We start from the raw sequence: 25,176 nt of genomic DNA on the forward strand, positions 1-25,176 counted from the left end.
AATGAGGATAGTAAAACTACATACATATATATATGATTCATGTCTTATGCTTGCATATCTATAGAATACTCTGGAAGAATATCCAAGAAATTGGTAATGGTTGTTTCAGGGAAAGGGAATCAAAACGAGGGATGGGGTGAGAAGATAATTTTGTTCCCACTTTCTTTCTTTTTGCTGTTTGCTTTTTGCTTTTACACAAGTAATTTTCTTTTTTTCTTATTCAAAAAAAATTAAAATAAACAGAACTCCACTTACTTGCAATTTTAGATTTTACTTCCGAAAATCTGAAAGATAAAAACCAATGATGAGGTTCATTAGTTGTGACAAACATACCATGGTCAGTAAGATGCTAACAAAGGGAAAACTAGGTGCAGGGGTATACGGGAAGACCCTGTATTATCTTTGTAACTTTTCTGTAAATTTAGAACTATTATAAAATTTAAAAGTTATTATTTTTTTTTAAAAAAGAAGAAAAGAAAAAGACAATGCCAGAAGGGAAAATATTGACAGAAAGCATGCCAGGTGACAAACCTGAATTTAAGCAATTCAGATGGGGTAGTTGGTTCTCATTTAGGAAATTTACATTGAAAATCAATTCCCTTGTTAAAGAGGGAAAGCTCTGCATGAGGCACTAACAACCTAGCCAGTCCCCAAACTGAGTTACTACCCTTACTCATAATCACTGGCCTATCAAATTCACTTGATTTATTTCTCTGTTTACCCAGCTGGAATTTTTAAAAATAAAATTCCATTATTATTATTATTTAGAAGAAAAACAGTGACAAAATAACATATATGATAATACATTAATGATAAATTATAAAATGATTAATAAAAATGAAATCTGCAATAAGATAAAATCATAACGATTAATAATAAAATAATAATATATAAATGAATTATTTCAAAACCAGAAAAATGAAAGAGGCCATAAAAACAACCCAGCAATGTGCCTGGCAGAATAACCATTCAATTTTTAGAAATTCAAAAACTAAAATACCAGACAGTAGAATTTTTTCAAATCGCAAATATCAAGGGGGAGTGCATTGCATGGAAAATTGATATTGAGAGATCTCATGTAATCAGTTTGAAGAAAAAGGAGAGTGGCTAGAAAAAGAGATAACAAAGACAGATGAACAAAGAAAATTTTAGAGAGTTACAAAAAAATGACTTATCAAAGTCATGGTAGATCACAGAATGCACGTAAGGTTATATTGATCAGTGTGAAAAAATTAAATCTGATTAGGATATATATTTGACTCTAAGGCTTGGTAGAGAGAATAAAACAAAACTGTAAGAGAAATCTGTACTTGAGGGGTATAAAAGATGAGTAAATGCATGCATGTTCAGCAGAGAAAGAAGAGAATGGAGAAAGAGATCGGGGATGTAGCCAACTATTTTCATACATCTATTTTGAACTAGAAATTTTACCCAATTAAGTAAGTGGTCCAACTCTGAAATGAGATAAAGGTGAAGAGAGGTTTTGGTGGGTGGCTTTAAAAATTATTGCAGGAAGTTAAATCATAATAACTGGACAAGTTTGAGATTAATAATAATTGCTAAATAATGACAGATGATAATGACTGCTAATCCTTTATGATGATAGAGAGCTGAGAGTAAAATAAATCCATTTGGCAGGGGAGGTGAATTCCCTGTATGTTTGGGAGATAATGGTCAAGCTTTAAGTATAACAATACATCCATATTCTATCTGTACCAGAAGATCTTCAAGTATCACCAAAAGAATTACAGATATATTATCTGCTTTAGGAAGTCATGTCTATTTCAAATACACACATGGATTTTACTATTACTACCAAGATTTTTTTAAAGAGTCTGACATTCTATGGACTAGAGAGAATCATGAAAAAATTCCTTCTCGGTGGAGAGTTTATTTTAGGATGAAATCTAACTTAGTGATGGCCCTTGGACCTTGCATTTAAAACAGGGGTTCTTAACCAGAAGTTTCCAGGAAAGGTTCTGTGGATAGGCTAAACAATCTAAACTCCATGAGATTGTATACAACAATCTGTGTGTATCTTAATTTTTTGAAGAAACTTTATAGCTCTCATCAGCTTTTCAAAAGTGCCCAAGATCCCAAAAAGGTTAAGAACCCTCATTTAGAAACAGAAAAAGGCAGCTGACTGGACCCATGCTTAAACTCTCACTGTCCTACCATCCTGGTTCTTAAAGTCCAAAATATAAAAATTCAAAATTTTACTTCAGCTAATTTCAAAATTCTCCTTTTTTCCCAAAAGACAAGCAAGGGATTAAAATTATTTCAAGGTAGATCATTACGTTTAGATATTAACGGTAGACCATATTTTTTCAATCCACTACTTTATCCTATATATTATACAAAGGAGATGCTCAATAAATTTTTGGTGAATTAATGGGCAAAAATAATCATATGGGAAAAAATATAATTTTATTCTGTAAATTACAACATGTATCAAATTAGCTCTTGAGAAATAAACTTGCCTATCAAAAGGTAACTCCTGGGCGATTAGGTGCAACTTCTGAATGATGTCTGCTGCTTCCTTTATCTATTAAAAATAAATAAATAAAAGGAATATTTTTTAAAAAAATTCTTACATTTATCAAAAAATAATTGTATATTTGAAAATAGTAAAATCTCCCTATATATGCCCACCACCCCCTCCCGAACAATTTTCTTTTAAAAATCCACAACAAATAAAACAGCAAGACTACATTTGGAGTATCACCAATGAGTAAATAAAACACAAACATTTGACTTTCTAGCACTGAAATTTAGTGATTTTTTTGATGCCACAATTCCTTCCCAGTGAATCCTGCAGTTCAAGTTTACTCTGAAGAAATTCAAGTCATTCCTTGCTGAAAGCAAAGTATAAGTATCTTCTAAGTTTATGAACCCATAAAGGAAAACAATTTAGGACCTATTGCTGCATATATCCCACTTTAAGCTAAGTGAATAAAACAACAAAAATGCCTATCAATGGGATTACTTTCTTGATTTCTTCTCCGGCTATTTCGTTGTTGGCATATAGGAAGACTATTGATTCCTATATGTTGATTTTGCATCCTGCCACTTTACTGAATTCATGTATTAGTTCTAGTAATTTTTTGGTGGAGTCTTTAGGGTTTTCTTTATACAAGATCATGTCATCTGCCAATAGGGATAGTTTGACTTCCTCCTTTCCTATCTGATGCACTCTATTGCTTTCTCTTGCCTTACTGCACAGGCTAGAACTTCTAGTACTACGCTGAATAAGACTGGGGAAAGTAGGCACCCTCATCTTGTTCCAGATCATAGAGGAAAAGCCTCCAATTTTTGTACATTCAGTATGATGCTAGCTATGGGTTTGTTGTACATATGGACTTTATTGTGCTGAGGTACATTCTTTCTATACCTAATCTGTTGAGTGTTTTTTATCATGAAGCGGTGTTCGATTTTATCAAATGCTTTTTCTGCATCTACTGAAATGATCATATGGTTTTCTTCCTTCATTCCGTTGATGTGATGTATCACGTTTATAGATCTCCATATGTCGAAACATCCTTGCATCTCTGGGATGAATCCCACTTGATAATAGTGTATGATCTTTTTAATGTGTTGCCAGATTCTGATTGCTAGTATTTGTTGAAGATCTTCATATCTGTGTTCATTAGGGATTACTGGTCTGTAGTTTTCTTTTTAGTTGTGTCTTTTTCCGGTTTTGATAGGAGAGTAATGCTGGCCTCATAGAATGAGTTTGGAAGTATTCCTTCCTCTTTAGTTTTTTGGAAGAGTTTGAGAAGAATTGGTGTTAGTTCTTTAAATGTTTGGTAGAATTTGGCAGTTAAGCCATCTGGTCTGGGGGTTTTCTTTGTTGCAAGACTTTCTATTACTTTCATTACACATATTGGTCTTTTTAGGTTTTCTAGTTCTTCATGATTCAACTTTGGTAAGTTATATGAATTTATGCATTTCTTCTAGGTTTTCCAATTTATTTGCATATAATTGTTCATAGTAGTCTTTTATGACCCTTTGTATTTCTGTGGTACCAGTTACAATGTCTCCTTTTTCACTTCTGATTTTATTTGAGTCTTCTGTTTTTCATTTATTTGTCTAGCTAAAGGTTTATGATTTTTTAAAATCTTTTTGAGAAACCAACTCTTTGTTTCATTGATCTTTTGTATTTATTTTAAATCTCTAATTCATTTATTTCTGCTCTGATCTTTGTTATTTCTCTCCTACTGATTTTGAATTTGATTTGTTCTTTTTCTAGCTCCTTGAGCTCTAATGTTAGGGTGTTTATTTAGAGTCTTTTTTTTCTTTTCTAATGTAGGCATTTATTGTTATAAAATTCCCTCTTAGAACTGCTTTTACTGTATCCCCTAGGTTCTGTGTTTTTTTTTTTTTTTTTTTGGCAGCTGGCTGGTATGGGGAGGTTCTGCTTTATTGTGTTTTCATTTTCATTTGCATTTAGGAATGTTTTAATTTCCTACTCGATTTTTCTTTGACCCATTAATTGTTTAGGAGCATACTGTTTAATTTCCATGTATTTGTACAGTTTCTAGTGTCCCTTTTATTGCTGATTTCTAGTTTTATTCCATTGTGGTCAGATAAGATAAAAAATGAAATACCTAGGGGTAATTTTAATGAAGGTGGTGAAAGACCTCTATAATGAAAACTATAAAACACTGCTGAAAAAAATTGAAGAGGACACAAAAAAATAGAAAGATATCCCACGTTCATGGGTCAGAAGAATTAACATCATCAAAATGTCCATATTACCCAAAGCAATCTACATATTCAATGCAATCCCTATCAAAATACCAGTGACATTCTTCAGAGAAATAGAAAAGACAATCTTAAAATTTGTATGGAATCACAAAAGACCCTATATAGAAAAGGTGATCTTTAACAAAAAGAACAAAGTTAGAGGCATCACATTTCCTCACTTCAAAATATACAGTGACGCTACGGTAACCAAAACAGCATAGTACTGGCATAAAAACAAACTGACCAATAAAATAGAATAGAAAGCTCGAAAGTAAACCTACACACTTACAGCCAATTGATTTTCAACAAGGTGCCGAAAATATGCAATGGGGAAAAGACAGCCTCTTCAACAAATGGTGCTGAGAAAACTGGATATCCACAAGCACAAAACTGAAAATAGACCTCTCTCTCTCATCATACAAAATCAACACAAATGGATCAAAGGCCTAAATTTAAGACCCAAAACTATGAAACTACCAGAAGGAAATGGGAAACACTACACAAAATGTGAGTGGGCAGTACTTTTTTGAGCAAGACTATAAAGGCATAGGCAACTAAAGCAAAAATCCATAAATGGGACTACATCAAGCTAAAAAGCTTCTGCACAGCAAGAAATACTGTCAACAAAGTGCAGAGACAATAAAGAATGGGAGAAAAGTTTGCCAACCACAAATCAGACAAGGGACTAATATCCAAAATGTATAAGGATCTGAAATGACTCACCAGCAAAAAGAACCACAGATAACCCAATTATAAAATGGGCAAAGGGCCTAAACAGACACTTCTCAAAAACAGACATACAAATGGCCAAGTGCTGCATGAAAACTCAACATCATTCATCATCAAGGAAATGTAAATTAAAACCACAATGAGATATCACCTCATTCCAGTGAGAATGGCTATTATCAACAAGACAAAAAATAACAAATGCTGATGAGGATACAGAGAAAAAGGAACTCTCTTACATTGCTGGTGGGAGTGTAAATTGGAACCACCACTGTGGAAAACAGTATGGAGGTTTCTCAGAGAACTAAAAGTAGATCTACCCTACAACCCAGCTATCTCACTACTGGGTATATACCCAAAGGAAATGATATCAATACATCAAAAAGACACCTGCACTCCCAAGCTCATCACAGCACTATTCACAACAGCCAAGAGATGGAATGTCCATCAATGGATGAATGGATTAAAAAAAAACATGGTATATAAACACAATGGAATACTATTAAAAAAAATGATATCCTATCATTTGCAGCAACATACATGGAACTAGAAGCCATCATGTTAAGTGAAGTAAGTCAAGCACAAAAGACAAATACCATATGATATCACACATATGTGGAATTTTAAAAATATAAAAGTGGTTCTCATAGAAGTAGAGAATAGAATAAAGGTTACAGAGGGCGGGGTGGGGGGAATGGGGAGGAGGAAAAATGGCGGACTACTGGGTACAATGCTATGCTATCTACACTAAATGAATCATTGTGCAATATATGCATGTACTGAAAAAAGCACTGTATCCCACCACAGATATGGACAAATAAATGTTAAAATATTTTTTAAACGCCTGTCAATTAATGATCATATAAACTTATAAATGCAAAGAAAAAAATTTTATAGTCTCTTGAATGAAATATCGTATAAAAATGTGTGTACTTAATTCAAGTTGTAGAACTAAGGGATTTAGGCAAGAAGACTAAAATTTTTTAAGTGCAGGTATTTGTGCTTATTTACACAATAGTGTAGGAGAGCTATGTAACATTCACTTTTTCTTTAAATTTCACATTAGTACTGAGTTTTATTTTGACACAAGTTTAATAACGATTTTATGATGATTCATTTTCTTTTACATTAAAAAAGAGACTCATAAATACGAAGAAAAAGCTAATAACATTAACATAGATTTTTAAAAGTATTCTTGTGAAATCTGGCAAGCAATTGTGGATAACAACAGCAAGGCCTGTTCCTACTTTTTGCTCCAAATGATAGTGAATATAATATTTCTGCTTCAATTTTCTCATAGTCACCAGGTCATTGTCATTTTCAGCTATCAAACAATCACTCTATCCTGCTGCACATGGCCACAGTTATCTCCTCAGTATCACTCTGCACCGTGCCATCTAGTCATACTAGCAAAATCCACTATTTTCTCCTTGCAAATACTCCCTTCAGAAAGAATATGTCTAGCACACAGCCAGCTCTATGTTTCTATCAGGAGTCTGTTCCTGTTTTGTAAGATATAGAAAGTCCTCATTATAAGCTATTTGTAAACTTTGCTTAACGTAGTAAGTAGTATAGCAGTAAATGTTTGTATTTATTGAATTCTCACAGTTATTTTATAAAAATGGTTTAAAGCACAAGTAGCCCTTAAGGTTACAATATAGTACAGTATATTGTATAGTTTAACTATATATAAAATATTCTACAACAATAACTACAAAAGCTGTCAAAACCATAATCTAATAATTTGCTTAGATCTATACTCATTACAGGGTGAGAGATCCTATCCTGAAAAATAGTTCAGTGTTCAAGCCTTGTACATACTCTTATATATAAAAATCACATAAATGTACAGAAACTAGATACTGCCAGTATTTCACAAGTTTTTAAATATTATATTTTTCTTGATATTAATCTTGTCAGTTTTACTTGATACTACAAATACAATTTCTGAAACTAATTCTTTAAAATACTGTCTTTTCTTTAGAGGAATTATCTATACATATGTAACCATTTTTCAAAGATCTCTAAAAATTATAAATTCTATAATCTTATAGAGTCTTCCTCTCCAAAAATGTGTTGCTTAATTCAAAGCGAACTTCAATACTACTAGCTTTTAACATTCCACTATCAGTTATTCTATGGAGTAAATTTGGAATAATTCAGGAATACCGTATTCAATATATGAGCGAACAATGTTATGATGGGCATACAAGATGCATAAGAATGTCCATTTTTTCCATGCATTTTGATTTTTTTCCTCCCCTGAGGGGAAAACACCAAGTTAAATTACCTTTTTTCAAAATTTTAGAGCAGCCAATACTATGTACCCTTAGACCAGGATTAGGTGACTAGTGCTATGAAAAGGATTACCATAAATAATTAATTCAGATTTCTTTAATTCTCTATAAGAGATCTTTATTCAAGTAATAAAAACTAGAAGCTCTGAATTCCTTTACAGAAAGACATTTTAGCTTATTCATGATTTAGGTCATACCATCCTACCACCACCCAACAAAATGTAACTATTCCAAGACTATAGAAATTCTGTTAATATTAAAAGTCAAACATGGTAAGGAAATACTTATGAACATAGTTACCTCAGCATTTCTAAACCACACATTATTTCATAAACAAAAATGGCAGGCAACCCAATTAAAATTTGAATATCAACACTTCATCAGCAATCTATAGACAACTGTATTAATTTACATTTCAGAATAAAAACTTTTTAATAAGTCAGCTATTCAATGATTTGAAGTCTGACTGTAAAAAGTAATAATTGTAGCTCATAATTAGGGCATTGCTATTAATGCTGTGATTTGTTTTTATCCTCTGACAGCACTTACCTTTTCAGAATTTGTAAAAACATCAGATTTCAATTCTCCATCTAGAAACTCATTAAAGTATTTCATCAATTTCTGAGCCTCCACTGCCCGTTGTCTGGGTGTATTTACCCCCTCCAACTGGTCTCCAAGGTGACAGACTTTGGTTGCTACATAGCTAATGTGCTCATCTAGTTCTTGAAAATGTTGGAAGGCAACCTAGGAAAAATGTGCATAAGCATAAAATATAATCAGGGAACTCAGTTGATAAGTTAATACGCATCACAACTAAACCAATATCATCACTACCCTCTAACTTAGAGTAACTAAAGATAACATAGGAGTCACATATAAGATGATCTACAAGAACAATTCATGCTCATTAGCATAATATAATCTGAAAACCTTTTACACTTTTATACCTTTAGCTATTAAAATAATCACATTTATCATGAATACATTTGTTAGTCAGCAAAAAAGCAAGGCTACTAACTACTCATCCTGTTTAACAAAGTACCCAACACCATTTAATGCTAAATAATGTTCTGAAAACGATGAACTAAGTATCAAATGGACCAGACATCTGAAGAACTCTCTTGCTACTAAACTGAAAAGAATCAAAAATATGTCAGAAGTAAAATATATTGATTACAGTATTTAACATTTATTTTAAATATGTAAAAAGCGATGCTAACATTGTATATAAAGTAAAATTGTTCTTTCCCAGTTTTGAAACAGAAAAGATTGCAGCAAGTATTCTACTAAAGCAGAGGTACATTACTTCCTAAAATATTCTTTCCCTTCTCCTAGGGTACACTGATTGTTCTGTGGTAGATGAAAATTGCATACAATGAATACCTTAGAATTGCCAATAGCAGAATTGCTGAAAATTCAATATGGTACTAAATTGAGGTGGGGGAAAGCTGCAAACATTTATGGAGAACTTCCCCTGTGCTAGACACTGGACTAAACATGTTACATGTATTTACTCATTTAATCCTCACAACAACCCATTTTACAGATGAAAAAAACTAAGGCACAGAGAAGTTAAACTGCTTGAAATTGCACAGCTATTAAGTGACAGAACTGTAGTTAAAACTCAAGCAGACTGACTCCAGAGCTTGACTACTAATACTGTTATTATTACCAAGGGAAAACTGCATTAAAAGCATTTGAAACTGCACCTTAACTACTTAAAGACACATTCCCTATCTTATTTAAATTACTGACTTCCTTAATTAATTATAAATGCTTAAGTGAAGGAATCTAAATAAATGAAATTTTAGCAGAAACCAGCTTGCTAAACTCTAACACAAAGAACAAATAGCCCCTGGGAGGCAGCAAAGCTAAACAATACTACTCAAATTACACTTGGAAAGGGTGATAAAATTCCAATAAGGTCCAGACTGTGAAAGGGATTCAGAGCTTTCTGATTAAGTCTAGGGCCTAAGAGACTACAAAGCTTGTCCTACTTAGCCCCAGGGCCAGCCTAGTGGTTTGGTTTTACATCAGAATGGACCAAGGAAGAGTTCTGTGTCCACTTTTCCCATAGTTACACTAGAATTCTCACTGGGACATATACCTCATGACTTCTGTGAAACTTTCCAGACCAGGTTTTCTCTAGAAAAAATGTGATCCAGGAAATAGTTGGTCTAGTATTACTTTGTTTTATGTTTTATGATTAAAAGAATATAAATGACTACCACGCTAATAGAGTCCCTAAAAGTACAGGTCTACTGAAGTGTCATTCTTGTAAGTTTGCATTGTTAGAGGGGAAGCAAGGACCACACTGAACTAGATACCACCCACTCCTGAGAAGGGAATACTATGATCCCAAACCAACACTCAGTAGCAAGCCTAGGACAAGAGTACTGATAACAATTCATTAACATTTTATGGACATGAGCAGTAGAGGGAAACCTCAACAGTTACTATCATTTGACTAGACTTTTTCAATAGCTTAAAACTGGAAAGAAATAAAGATAGTATGACCTATATAAACTATTCATCCCTGAGCTAAATGTTTACCTGATTGCTTTTCTGGAGCTCTTGTACCTTCTTGGCAAATTCCTTGGCTTCTTTCTGACACTGCTGCTCTAATTTCTCTACTTTCCTTTGAATCCTTTCATCCATTATCTGGAGTTCTTGAATATGATTTACAAATTCTTCTAATAATCTAATAGAGGAAAGTTAGAATATGTATCAATCTATATCTATTGTTAATAATTAGAAACTGACCAGTTCACTTATTTTATTATTATTTTTTTTCTTATCTTTTTTAAAATTTTTTTTATATTTATTTTTTTTTTTATTTTGTCGATATACATTGTAGCTGATTATTGCTCCCCATCACCAAAACCTCCCTCCCTTCTCCCTCCCCCCCCCAACAATGTCCTTTCTGTTTGCTTGTCGTATGAACTTCAAATAATTGTGGTTGTTATATCTTCTCCCCCCCCCCCCGGTTTGTGTGTGTGTGTGTGTGTGTGAGAATTTATATATTAATTTTTAGCTCCCACCAATAAGTGAGAACATGTGGTATTTCTCTTTCTGTGCCTGACTTGTTTCACTTAATATAATTCTCTCAAGGTCCATCCATGTTGTTGCAAATGGCAGTATTTCATTCGTTTTTATAGCTGAGTAGTATTCCATTGTGTAGATGTACCACATTTTCCGTATCCACTCATCTGATGACGGACATTTGGGCTGGTTCCAACTCTTGGCTATTGTAAAGAGTGCTGCGATGAACATTGGGGAACAGGTATACCTTTGACTTGATGATTTCCATTCCTCTGGGTATATTCCCAACAGTGGGATAGCTGGGTCGTATGGTAGATCTATCTGCAATTGTTTGAGGAACCTCCATACCATTTTCCATAGAGGCTGCACCATTTTGCAGTCCCACCAACAATATATGAGAGTTCCTTTTTCTCCGCAACCTCGCCAGCATTTATCGTTCATAGTCTTTTGGATTTTAGCCATCCTAACTGGGGTTAGATGGTATCTCAATGTGGTTTTGATTTGCATTTCCCGGATGCAGAGTGATGTTGAGCATTTTTTCATATGTCTGTTGGCCATTTGTATATCTTCCTTAGAGAAATGCCTACTTAGCTCTTTTGCCCATTTTTTAATTGGGTTGCTTGTTTTCTTCTTGTAAAGTTGTTTGAGTTCCTTATATATTCTGGATATTAATCCTTTGTCAGATGTATATTTTGCAAATATTTTCTCCCACTCTGTTGGTTGTCTTTTAACTCTTTTAATTGTTTCTTTTGCTGTGCAGCTTTTTAGTTTGATATAATCCCATTTGTTTATTTTTCCTTTGGTTGCCCGTGCTTTTGGGGTCGTATTCATGAAGTCTGTGCCCAGTCCTATTTCCTGAAGTGTTTCTCCTATGTTTTCTTTAAGAAGTTTTATTGTTTCAGGGTGTATATTTAAATCCTTAATCCATTTTGAGTTGATTTTAGTATACGGTGAGAGGTATGGATCTAGTTTCATTCTCCTGCATATGGATATCCAGTTATCCCAGCACCATTTGCTGAAGAGGCAGTCCCTTCCCCAGTGAATAGGCTTGGTGCCTTTGTCAAAGATCAGATGGCAGTAAGTGTGTAGGTTGATTTCTGGATTCTCTATTCTATTCCATTGGTCAGTGTGTCTGTTTTTATGCCAGTACCATACTGTTTTGGTTATTATAGATTTGTAGTATAGCTTAAAGTCAGGTAGTGTTATGCCTCCAGCTTTATTTTTTTTGCTCAGCATTGCTTTGGCTATGCGTGGTCTTTTATTGTTCCATATAAATGTCTGAATAGTTTTTTCCATTTCTGAGAAAAATGTCTTTGGAATTTTGATGGGGATTGCATTGAATTTGTATATCACTTTGGGTAGTATGGACATTTTCACTATGTTGATTCTTCCAATCCAAGAGCATGGGATATCTTTCCATCTTCTTGTATCCTCTCTAATTTCTCTCAGCAGTGGTTTGTAGTTCTCATTATAGAGATTTTTCACCTCCTTGGTTAACTCAATTCCTAAGTATTTTATTTTTTTGGTGGCTATTGTGAATGGGCAGGCTTTCTTGATTTCTCGTTCTGCATGTTCACTATTGGAGAAAAGAAATGCTACTGATTTTTGTGTGTTGATTTTGTATCCTGCTACTGTGCTGAAATCATTTATCAATTCCAACAGTTTTTTTGTAGAGGTTTTAGGCTGTTAGATCTATAGGATCATGTCATCTGCAAATAGGGACAGTTTGACTTCATCTTTTCCAATCTGGATGCCCTTTATTTCCTTCTCTTCTCTGATTGCTCTGGCTAGTACTTCCAACACTATGTTGAATAGGAGTGGTGAGAGTGGGCATCCTTGTCTAGTTCCTGTTCTTAGAGGAAAAGCTTTCAGCTTTTCCCCATTCAGGATGATATTAGCAGTGGGTTTGGCATATATGGCTTTAATTATGTTGAGATACTTTCCCTCTATACCTAACTTATAGAGGGTCTTTGTCATGAATGAGTGCTCAACTTTATCAAATGCTTTTTCAGCATCTATAGATATGATCATATGAACCTTGTGTTTGAGTTTATTAATATGGTGTATCACATTTATTGATTTGCGTATGTTGAACCAACCTTGCATCCCTGGGATGAATCCCACTTGATCGTGATGAATAATTTTACGTATGTGTTGCTTTATTATGTTTGCTAGTATTTTAGTGAGGATTTTTGCATCTATATTCATCAAGGATATTGGCCTGTAGTTTTCTTTTTTGGTTACATCTTTACCTGGTTTTGGTATCAGGATGATATTTGCTTCATAGAATGAGTTTGGGAGATTTGCGTCCGTTTCAATCTTTTGGAATAGTTTGTAAAGAATTGGTGTCAATTCCTCTTTGAATGTTTGGTAAAATTCTGCTGTGAATCCATCTGGTCCTGGGCTTTTCTTTGTTGGGAGCCTTCCGATAACAGCTTCAATCTCCTTTATTGTTATTGGTCTGTTCAAATTTTTACGTCTTCACGGTTCAGTTTTGGGAGCTTGTGTGTGTCCAGAAATTTATCCATTTCCTCCAGATTTTCAAATTTGTTGGCGTATAGTTGTTTGTAGTAGCCTCGAATGATTCCTTGTATTTCAGATGAATCAGTTGTAATATCACCTTTTTCATTTCTAATTTTGGTTATTTGAGTCTTCTCTCTTCTTTTTTTTGTTAGCCATGCTAATGGTTTGTCAATTTTATTTATCTTTTCAAAAAACCAACTTTTTGATTCACTGATCTTTTGAATTGTTTTTTGGTTTTCAATTTCATTCAGTTCTGCTCTGAGCTTAATGATTTCTTTCCGTCTGCTAACTTTAGGTTTGGATTGTTCTTGTTTTTCTAGTTCTTTAAGGTGAAGTGTTAGGTTGTTCACTTGCCATCTTTCCATTCTTTTGAAGTGAGCGTTTAATGCAATAAATTTTCCCCTCAATACTGCTTTTGCAGTATCCCACAGGTTTTGGTATGATGTATCATTATTTTCATTAGTTTCAATAAATTTTTTGATTTCCTGCTTGATTTCTTCTTGGACCCATATGTCATTAAGTAGAATGCTGTTTAATTTCCATGTGTTTGTATAGTTTCCAGAGTTTCGTTTGTTATTAATTTCTAGTTTTAATCCATTGTGGTCTGAGAAGATACATGGGATAATTCCAATTTTTTTGAATTTATTGAGACTTGATTTGTGACCTAATATGTGATCTATCCTGGAGAATGATCCATGTGCTGCTGAGAAGAATGAATATTCTGAGGTTGTTGGGTGGAATGTTCTGTAGATATCTGCCAATTCCAATTGGTCTAGAGTCTTGTTTAGATCTTGTGTTTCTCTACTGATTCTTTGCCTAGATGATCTGTCTAATATTGACAGTGGGGTGTTCAGGTCCCCTGCTACTATGGTATTAGTGTCTATTTCCTTCTTTAGGTCTAGTAGAGTTTGTTTTATAAATCTGGCTGCTCCAACATTGGGTGCGTACATATTTATGATTGTTATGTCTTCTTGATGGAGCAGTCCTTTTATCATTAAGTAGTGTCCCTCATTGTCTCTTTTTATGTTTTTTAGTTTAAAGTCTATTTTGTCAGATATAAGAATAGCTACTCCAGCTCGTTTTTCTTTTCTGTTTGCATGGTAAATCTTTTTCCATCCTTTCACTCTTAGTCTGTGTGAATCTTTATGGGTGAGGTGGGTCTCTTGTAGGCAGCATATAGTTGGGTCCTGCTTTTTGATCCAGTCAGCCAGTCTGTGTCTTTTAATTGGGGAATTTAAGCCTTTTACATTAAGAGTTGTTATTGAAAGGTGTTGATTTATTCCTAGCATTTTATTGGTTGTTTGGTTGTCTTAGGTGTCTTTTGTTCCTTGCTTTCTGATTTACTGTTTGGTTTCTGTGTTTGTTGGTTCCTTAGGTTGTAGATAGTGTTTTTGTTAGCTTGTTTTCTCTTCATGAATGCCATTTTTATTATACTAACGGGTTTAGATTTTTCTTGGGTTTTTATGGCAGTGGTAGTTATTTTTCAGGAACCCAACCCAGTACTCCCTTGAGGATTTCTTGTCAGGGTGGTCGTGTGGTAGTGAACTCCCGCAGTTTTTGTTTGTCTGAGAAATATACTATTTGCCCCTCATTTCGGAAGGATAGCCTTGCAGGGTAGAGTATTCTTGGCTGGCAATCTTTGTCCTTTAGTATTTTGAAAATATCATCCCATTCCTTTCTAGCTTTTAGGGTTTGTGATGAGAAGTCTGATGTTAACCTGATTGGGGCTCCCTTATAGGTGATTTGACGCTTCTCTCTTGCAGCTTTTAAGATTCTCTCTTTGTCTCTGAGTTTTGCCAATTTGACTATGACATGTCTTGGAGAAGGTCTTTTTGGGTTGAAAACATTTGGAGATCGTTGAGCTTCCTGGATCTGAAGATCTGTGACTTTTCCTATACCTGGGAAGTTTTCTGCCACTATTTTGTTGAATATGTTTTCAATGGAATCTCCATTTTCCTCCCCTTCTGGAATACCCATGACTCGGATATTTGATTGCTTAAGGTTGTCTGATATCTCTCTCAGATTTTCTTCAATGTCCTTGATTCTTTTTTCTTTCTTTTTGTCTGCTTGTGTTATTTCAAACAGCCCATCTTCAAGTTCAGAGGTTCTCTCTTCAACTTCGACAAGCCTGCTGGTTAAACTCTCCATTGTGTTTTTTATTTTGCTGAATAACTTCTTCAGTTCAGCAAGTTCTGCTACATTTTTTTTCAGGACATTGATTTCCTTGTACATTTCCTCTTTCAGATCCTGTATACTTTTCCTCATTTCATCATGATGTCTAGCTGAGTTTTCTTGTATCTCATTCAGTTTCCTTAGAATTATCACTCCAAATTCCTTGTCAGTCATTTCAAGGGCTTCTTGTTCTATAGGATGTAGAGTTTGAGATTTATTAACTTTTGGTGGTGTACTTTCTTGATTTTTTGTATTTCTGGTATCTTTTTTTTGGTGTTTATTCATTGTGGCAGGGGGTTTCACAGTCCACCGGTTTGAGACTAATGACTAACTAGGATGTTGCTGTGGTTGCCAATTTCGTATGGCTCAGTCCGTGACTGCTCAGTTGGCCTCTAGTGCCTTGTGTGTCTGGTTGCCTCGGGTCTTGGGCTTCTCTGGGGAGCCACCTTTCTGGTCAGCTTGGACTCTGCTGGGCTGGTGGATCATGTACCACAGGGTGTGTGATCTCTGTTGAGCTTTCACTTCCTGTGCAGGACTTCTCCCCGTTCCGTGTGCTCTGTTAGATCATGCAGTGGTGACCCCACCGGGTGTGTGGTTTCTGTCGAGTCTCCGCCTCCCTGGCCGCACGTCTCCCCACTCTGTGAGCACTGTGCTGGGCTGGGGCGTGTCTTCTGCAACCCTCGTCTATCAGCTGGGCCTTCAAGACCCTGCTCAGCACCGCCTCGCCCAGGAAGTCTACCAGGTTTCTGCTAGGCACAGACGACCGGTCTCTCTGGGTGCCTTTGTAGCACTATGTAGATCTTTCTCGGGTCTTGTTCACCTTTGTATCCCCCCGGCATAAACCGAGTCTAGCGCCCGCCTACAGCCTGCTCTCCGGCAGGTTCAAGCGGACCTGGGAACTCTCCTACCACACTATTCCCAACCAGAAATTCGTTAGGCTTTTTTCCAAACTGGTGGCCGCAGAGATGGTATCTGCCTCCCAGTAACAGGAAGTTTACCGGGGGCCGGAGTCCAGGGTGTGGTGGAGTGACAGTTGGCCCGCCCGTACTTCCTTGCCCTCCCGACACTGGCCGGGGACGCCCCCCGCCACCAGCCCCGCCAGAGAACCGCGGAGGGAGTGGGATGGGAGGCCAGCCCGCAGGCTCCGGAAAGCCCCACGCCAGGCCAAGCAAGTGGGAGTGACCAGTTCACTTATAAAGAAAGTATTAATAAGTGTTCTTTGAACTAGGGATGATATTAATTTTCTTGATAGTATCTTGTTAGGAATTTCTTCAATCAAAAGATCAAGTCTTTCTATAATTTCATGACTTCTTCATAGCTTTATCCAGGCTATATCACTTTAAAACAAATATGACATTCGAAAATATGACCAGTCTAACTGTTGACTTCTCAGTAGATTACCTCTGAGGTAAATGAAAACCTCACTCACAATCCCCTCTAGTCCCCCAGAATAGAAACAAATTTTATGGCCTATCTAAAAGAGGCAAGCAGATAAATGTACCATATAGAAATATTATGCATCCCACAGTTCGGTGACTTTCTGTTCCCCCAATTTACAACTATTCTTAAAACAACATATTTAACATGTTTTTATTTTAGAAATATAATCAACACTTTCTAATTTATTACTAATTGAAGAAAATATTATATTCTTATACTCAATAAAATACCTTCCTTGATACCACTTAAAGTGCTTCTCTAAAATAAAAGGCATGTAAAAGGAAAAACACGGTCCCAAACTTCTAATGCTCTGTTTGGACTGTATGTGTCTTGTCTTGGTCAATTTAAAACCCCTTTACATGAATGCTGAAAGGAATGCCAATAGTAACCTCTATTCTAAACATAAATTTGCACTGAATTGGGTCTATGAAAAAAAAAAAAATCCCATATTTACTTCACCTTTTAGGATCAAAAGCTTCAGGTCCACCTCTAGAGCCTCCTCCTGGGGTTCTCCATACAAGACGTTCAATATACTCATCTGCCACAAAAGGCTCCTAGTTTACAAAACAAATATGTTTTAACAAAGTTTCATAGAAGACAACTGAACATTACTTACAAAAATAAAACAGGTTCTACTATGTGAGAACTTAAAACAGAATTAAATTACTAATTATTTAAATAAATCTATGTTATTAAAATGTCGTTTTTTTCAATTAAAAAATCTTCAATAAACAAAACAAATTGCTTAATGAAAATTAGAATATTAAAATATTAGAACAATACTAATTACCAGAATCCAACAGAAAAATGAGCAAAAGACACAAACAGGCAATTTACATGTGAAAAATTTGCAGACTTACTAATCAAATAAGGTCAGATTATCACTGTTTTTTAACCTCAAAAACTGAGGAAGATTTTTTTAACGTATAGTATGCAATGCAGGAAAGGGTAGGCTGAAATTTGCACTGTCAATATTGTTAGAAGTGTTAACAGGTGCAAACTTTTTGGAGGACAACTGATAACTATTTGGTAACATCAACAGTATTACAAATGTTCATACCCTTTAACCTAGTTAATTTTACTTTTAAAATTCTAAGAGAAATGCATATATGCACACAACAATTTTTGCATAATGTTCACTGAGCATTGTTTATAATACCGAAAAATTGTTCACATTCAACAAAACCATAATCATGGTAAATTTATAGGATGAAAAACTATGTTACTATTAAAATCATGTAAAAGGGCTGGCCCGTGGCTCACTTGGAAGAGCGTAGTGCTGACAACACCAAGTCAAGGGTTAACATCCCCTTACTGGTCATCTTTTAAAAAAAAAATAGGAAAATAAAATAAAATCATGTAAAAACATTAAATGAAACGAGAAAAAAATCTCTGCTGAAAAAAAGAAGGATACAAAATATTCTAAATTTTCTCAGAAAAAAGCATTATTTTTAAGAAAAATATTAGAGAAAAAGGCCAATCAAGAAAATAAACATTCAAATGTTTACCATTAGCAGATAATACACTTTTTAGACATATACACTAATTTACATACTTTCCATATTACCCTTTTTCATGCAAATGAATACTATATACTTCCTCCCACTTAGCATATAATTTAAACTGGTAGGATCTGCTGGTGATTCCAGTTTGAATTTTTATATATGTAAAATTTTCCATTTTGTTAATTATACTTTAAAAACATATTTTCGTTGATAAACATTCATTGAGCAAAAATATTTCCAGTGCCAAGCATTCTGTTAGGCTTTGAAATAAAAAGATGTGCCCCAAGAAACTCATAGCCAGATAGAAGGAAATATAAAGAATGCAATTGTGTGTGATAAATATAATTAAAAATATGACCACAAACTTCAATGTTAACACTGCTGAGGAAGCTATTAACTCAATGGGGGGGGGGGGGTGGAAATGAGTTATTCATTAATTCAGCAAATATTTACTAAACACGTACGTTATGCAGGGCACTGTAGTAGGCACTGAGAATACAGATGTAAATTCAATAATAGGGTTCCCTGCAAGGCCTCATGGAAGTGATCTTCCAGGTAGAGAGATGCCAATATCAAACAATTAGAGAAACAACTGATTACAATTGTCATAAATGTGATGGTAAGAAAAGTCCTAGATGCTCTAAGAGAATATAACAAAGGAACAGAGTGGAAGATGGGGAAGAATGGAAGAAGATGAGAGGAACAGTGCTGCGACAGGCCAACTTTCTGAGGAAATGACGTTTAAGACCTGAAGGAAGAAGAAAAATCGCTAGATAAAAACGGAATAAATTGTTTTCCAGACAATTAGGAAAAAGGAAGACAGGGCTTAACCCATTAGAGGAACTGAGAAGTAAGCACAGACTGGATCATAGGGACCACATATGGACAGATCCAGAGAGGGATGCCAATTAAGACCAATATATGATAATCTTGTCCTCCTTATAATCATTATTGTCACACTGGAACTTAAGAGAGTGGCTCATCAGCCTGATGTGGTAGAAAGAGGAATGAGGGGATAAATTTCAGTTAGTATAGGAATAACCATCAGAATAAGATGGGAATACCAACGAGAACAACAGTCCATGATCACAACACTTCACATGTATTATCTCTTTTACTACTTTGAGTAAGACCTGTTAGGGAGGTCCTATTTTATTCCTTTATGATGAAGAAACTGAGACTGAGGGTTAATTACTTGCCCAGGATAACACAACTACTGCTATGTAAACAGAATGGCAAATTTGGTAAACTACAAGTACTCACCGAGAGAGTTAGGTAAGTGAGGGTAGTGGTGAAGCTAAAAAGGTGGAAACTGCCATATGAAGGCACATGAAGTCACTGATTCTGCCTTTTAAAATTTCTACCTATATTAATAAATATTAAAGATATGACACATCAGTAAGGCAAACAAGTAATTTTACCAGACAACTGATAAGCTATCTCATACCTACCTCATTATCAACTTTCAAACTGGTACATATTTTATTAAAAAACCATACAGCCTTTATGACTGTTATTATCACTAATCACTAGAAAAGCAAACACCAACCAGAAAAAAATACAAAACAATACAGTAGGTGTTAAAAATTTTTTAAAGATTTTTTTCACATTTTACTATAAAAGACTCTTTCATAGTGGTCAAATAATTGAAAAATAGCAGTCATATTGATCCAGTTTCTCTCATAAGATTTCCATTACAGGGAAGCTATCTGATGATTGATATGATCAAGGCATAAAATGTAAACAAGATTGCTAGCTCCTTTTAAAATAAATTCAGGTTATCCATAAGAGCAGATATGTTTGAGAATTAAGTCCTAAGGATGAATTAAATATCCTTGCAAAGTAAAAATGTTGGTGCCCTGAAATAAATGAACTCATTTAGCAAACATATCATCATTTAGACAATCATACCTCTAGTCTACCTCACTTTTGTTGAGACAAAAGAATTGATGTATATCTAACAATTCTTAATTTATATATGTAAATTGAGAAATACCAACTCAGGATTTAAAAAGTTATGTTTAGAGCTATTAGAACTTTAGAAACTAAACTACTTAAAAATTTTAGAAAACCTGAGCAGCATATGAAATAGCTCTAAGTGATAAGATGGTAATAAATAGCTAAATTTTTTTAAGTGCTTTACTATGTGCCAGACATGTACCTAGCACTTTATATACTTTTTCACATTCAATACTATGATAAGTAGTCTACAAGGTAAATTCTATTAATATTGATTCATTTTACACCTGTGAAAGCATGTAATACAAATAGATTACTTAATCTAAGATCACATAAACTTACCTGATTCCAAAGGCCCAAGTCTTAACTACTGGTAAAATAAAGAGCTTTTTCATTAAAAGAGGCTAAAGTGCTTTAAGAAGTAGTTAGGTCTTCCAAAAGTCCATAATACTTCTACTAAATAACTTCATAAAGTAATCATGCTCCTTTTTTCCCTATCATTTTTTTGGTATACATATTTGTGTATCTTTTTTTTTTTTTGGTATACGTATTTGTGCAAAACTTTAACAGTCTTAGCTCTATGTGTTATTAATTTCATTTATTAGTTATTAAGTAGTTATAGTTTTAAATTAGTTATACTGTTCATCAATTTCAATGTATCAGTTCCATTAAATGATATACATCCCAAAACTTAGAAATCAACAGATAAATATTACTGACAGTGAGAAACTAAGCATTTTTTTCATGAGATACCTTCAATTTTCTCAAAATAAAGTATTCCTTCATTCAACAAATATTGAGAGTCTACTGCATGCTACAAACTGTTCCAAATAACCAGGTAACAGTAAACATGAGGGGAAAAAAATCTCTACTCCTCTGAATCTAGTGGAGGAGAGTGACAAATGAGCAGAAGATGATAAGGCAATAAGAACCATGAAGAAAACTAAAAAGGAAACAGTGATGGATAAGAGTGGGATTATTTTTGATAGAAATGATCAGGCAAGGCCCTTCTAGAAAAACAAATTTTCAGCAAAGACCTGTATGCAGACAAGGAATAAGTCATCTGGAGGAGGAATGCTACAAGCACTGGGAACACTCTTAGTATGTAAACAGTGACAAGAGGCCAGTGTAACTAAAGCAGAGTGAGTCAAGGGGAGAATAGTCGTGGATGAGGTCAAGAGAGGCAGTGAGAGTTGAGTTTGCAACAAGGTCTCATAGGATGTTTTATGATATATTCCTTGTTGATTGAAGAAAAGTCCAGGTTTCCAAGAAGGAGGCTTCAGTAAGCTGGCAAATATAAGCAGTAATGATTCTTCTATTCCTTCTCCCAAAGGGAGTTACAATCATTTACTTTAGTACACTAGGGAATGAGGAATACACAAATGTTTTTGAGGTCTATTAGATACAAAGTCCCAGCTGACATTGATATTTGATTGACCCAAAGCATCACAGACCCTCCAGAACGAGGCCATATGGGGGCCAAGTAAAAAATAGATTCCTGGTCAAGGTTTAGCATACCACTGGTGCAATGGGTCCATGAGCCCAACTACAGGCAATTTCTCTAGTCTGCAAACAAGCAAAAGGGATAGACACACTGGGTGGCTGATTTAGCTCCAACACTGGATCCTTCGTCTACAGGGTAAGAGCTGTAATAGTGGGAAAGCCCAGGTAAAAGTCTCTAAAACTGTCCTTATCTAGTCAAGGTAGTTAATCAAGTAAGATGGTAAAAATTAATGCCACCCTTAAGGATCTAAAGCAGAGATCAGCATTTTTTTTTTCTTTTCTTTTTTTTTTTTTTGGTCTTTTTTAGTGACCGGTAAGGGGATCGCAACCCTTGGCTTGGTGTCACACGCACCGCGCTCAGCCAGTGAGTGCACCGGCCATCCCTATATAGGATCCGAACCCATGGCGGGAGCACCTCCACGCTCCTAAGCGCCGCACTCTCCCGAGTGCGCCACAGGGCCGGCCCAGCATTTTTTTTTCTTAAAGGACCACACAGCAAATATTTTAGGCTTGCTAATAATACAGTCATGGTTACAACCGTTCAATCAAGTCATTGTGGTACAAATCTAACCAAAGACAGCACATAAACAAATGGCCATAGCTATGTACCAATATAACTTTTAAAAGAGAGGATTCTGGGAAGATGGTAAAGTAGGAAACTACAGAAATCTGTCTCCCCACCTAGACAACAATAGCACTGGCAGAGTCTGTCTAATATAACTATTTTGGAACTCTTGAGCCTACTGAAGGCTTGCAACTCCCCAAAGGAAGGCTCGGACAGTAAAATGTGATTAATTTTGGTCCATTTCAGTTCTTAACACAATAGCAGCTGCCCAGGCCCCAACCCCAGCCCTGTGGCAGAGAGCTGTACCTGTATTCCTGGAACAACCTGCACACAGCTTGGGGGAGTCAGGGTGGGCAAAAAAGACCCTGTCTTCCAAATTCAGAAATCTGTGCTCTGATCACTGATTGCTGCTTCAGGTACAAAGAGGCTGGTGGCCACTGGTTGTTGCACCAACCCCCCATTTTTGCAACCCCCTCTCCCTCCAAATGAAGTGACTTCCAGATTACTCAAAAGGTTGGAACCCCCCTTTTTATTATTCCCCCTTCATTTTTCTCTTCCTCCTCTTTTGGGAGCCAGATATTAAAGACTAGGACATTCAAAAGCAACTGCACGTACAGGGAAAATTATAAAGTGACACACATGCCCAGGGAAAGGTGCAGACTCCGAGAAGACCTAACAAGACCTAAAGCTTACACTTCAGCTAATCCTTGGCACAGAATAGCCTACAACATTCAAAAAACTAAAACAATAAAAAAATTCAGCAAACCATGGGGAAGGAGAAGAATATTATTTCTGGAGTTACCAAATTATTAGATTCAAATGTCCAATTTTCAACAAGGCATACAAAGAAATAGGAATGTATGGACTACTTAAAGAAAAAAATCAATCAACCAAACAACAGAAACTGTCCCTGACAGAGACTGATGGCAGATCTACTAGTCAAAGACTTTAAAACAACTGTCTTAAAGGTGCTCAAAGAAATAAAGATGTGGAGAAAGTCAATAAAATGAGATATAAACAAAATGGAACTATCAATTAAAAGACAGAAAACCTAAAAAGAAATAACAACAGGGCCGGCCCATGGCTCACTCAGGAGAGTATGGTGCTGATAACACCAAGGCCATGGGTTCAGATCCCATACAGGGATGGCTGGTTCACTCACTTTGGAGAGTGTGGTGCTGACAACACCAAGTCAAGGGTTAAGATCCCCTTACTGATCATCTTTTTAAAAAAGGAAGGAAGGAAGGAAAGAAAGAAAGAACAACAAAAAAATGGAACTAGATAGTACAATAACTGAAATAAAAAATCATTATGGAAATTCAAACAGAGATTTGAGCAAGCAGAAGAAAGAATCAGTGAACTTGAAGACAGAATAAAAGAAATTACTGAGTCTGAGTAACAGAAAGAATAAAGATCAAAGAAAAGTGAACCAAGCCTAAGGAACCTGTGGGATACCATCACGTGGACCAACACACATATTTTGGAAGAAGAGAAGAGAGAAAAAAGGAGAAGAGAGAAAAAAGGGGGCCAAGAAAACATTTGAAGGAATAATGGCCGAAAACATCCCAAATTTGAAAAAGAGACAAGAATATAAACATCCAGGAAGCTCAATAAATTCCAATTAAGATGAACTCAAAGAGATTCACACCAAGACACATTATAATTAAACTTTGGAAAGACAGAGAGAAAGAATCATGAAAGAAGCAACTTGTCATATACAAGAGATCCTCTATAAGATTATCAGCAGGTTTCTCATCAGAAATTTTGGAGGCCAGAAGGCAGAGGGCAGATAAATTCAAAGTGCAAAAAGAAAAAAACCTATGAATCAAGAATCCTATATCTGGCAAAACTGTCCTTCAAAACTGAGGGAGAAATTAAGATATTCCTAAATAAACAAAAGCTGCCATGCAAAAAATGCTCAAGGGAGTCCTGCAGGGTGAAATGAAAGGACACGACAGTAACTCAAAGCCATATGAAAAAATAAAGATCTTAATAAAGGTAAATACACAGGCAATTATAAAAGCTAGTATTATTGTAACAATGGTTTGTAACTGCCCTTTTTCCTACATGATTTAAGAAACTAATAAAAAAAGAAAACACAATTGTTAATATAAAAGCTAGTATTATTATAACTCTGATTTGTAACTCCACACTTTGTTTTGTACATAATTTAAGAGACTATGCAATTCAAAGAATTATTAGTTTATGTTTTGGGGCATACACTATATAAAGATGTAATTTTGTGACATCAACAAGCAAAAGGGGTAGTGATAGAGTGGTTAAAGAAGCAGAGTTTTTGTATGTTAATGAAATTAAGCTGGTATAAATTCAAGTTAAGAGTGCTATAACTTAAAATGCTAAATGTAATACCCATGGTAACCACAAAGAAAATAACTACAGAGTATATACAAAAGGAAATGAAAAAGGAATTTAAATGTTTCACTACAAAAAAATAAACTAAACACCAAAAAACACAGTAATATAGGAAATAAAAGACAAAAGGACTAGAAGGCATATAGAAAACAAATAACAAAATGACAGAAGTACTTCTTTTCAGTAATTACTTTAAATGTAAATAGATTAAACTTTCCAATCAGAAGGCAGAGACTGTAAGACTGGATCAAAAAACACGATCCAACTATATGCTGTCTACAAGAAACTCACCTTAGATCGAAAGACACAAATAGAATGAAAGTGA

At 35.1% G+C, this 25,176-nt stretch overlaps 1 protein-coding gene across 1 annotated transcript in view; it reads right to left on the bottom strand.

Moving 5' to 3' along the window:
- Positions 1–25,176, bottom strand: part of EXOC5 (exocyst complex component 5) — a 71,648-nt gene that overhangs the window by 29,529 nt on the left and 16,943 nt on the right. The window contains exons 2-6 of the mRNA XM_063089351.1: positions 17,406–17,500; positions 10,323–10,470; positions 8,319–8,513; positions 2,481–2,545; positions 256–284 (exon numbers count right to left, since the gene is read on the bottom strand). Of these exons, the coding sequence (XP_062945421.1) occupies positions 256–284; positions 2,481–2,545; positions 8,319–8,513; positions 10,323–10,470; positions 17,406–17,500 (532 nt within the window). The remainder of the gene's footprint in view (positions 1–255; positions 285–2,480; positions 2,546–8,318; positions 8,514–10,322; positions 10,471–17,405; positions 17,501–25,176) is intronic.

This window comes from Cynocephalus volans, chromosome 3 (genome assembly GCF_027409185.1).
Source record: "Cynocephalus volans isolate mCynVol1 chromosome 3, mCynVol1.pri, whole genome shotgun sequence".
Classification (NCBI taxonomy): Eukaryota; Metazoa; Chordata; class Mammalia; order Dermoptera; family Cynocephalidae; genus Cynocephalus; species Cynocephalus volans.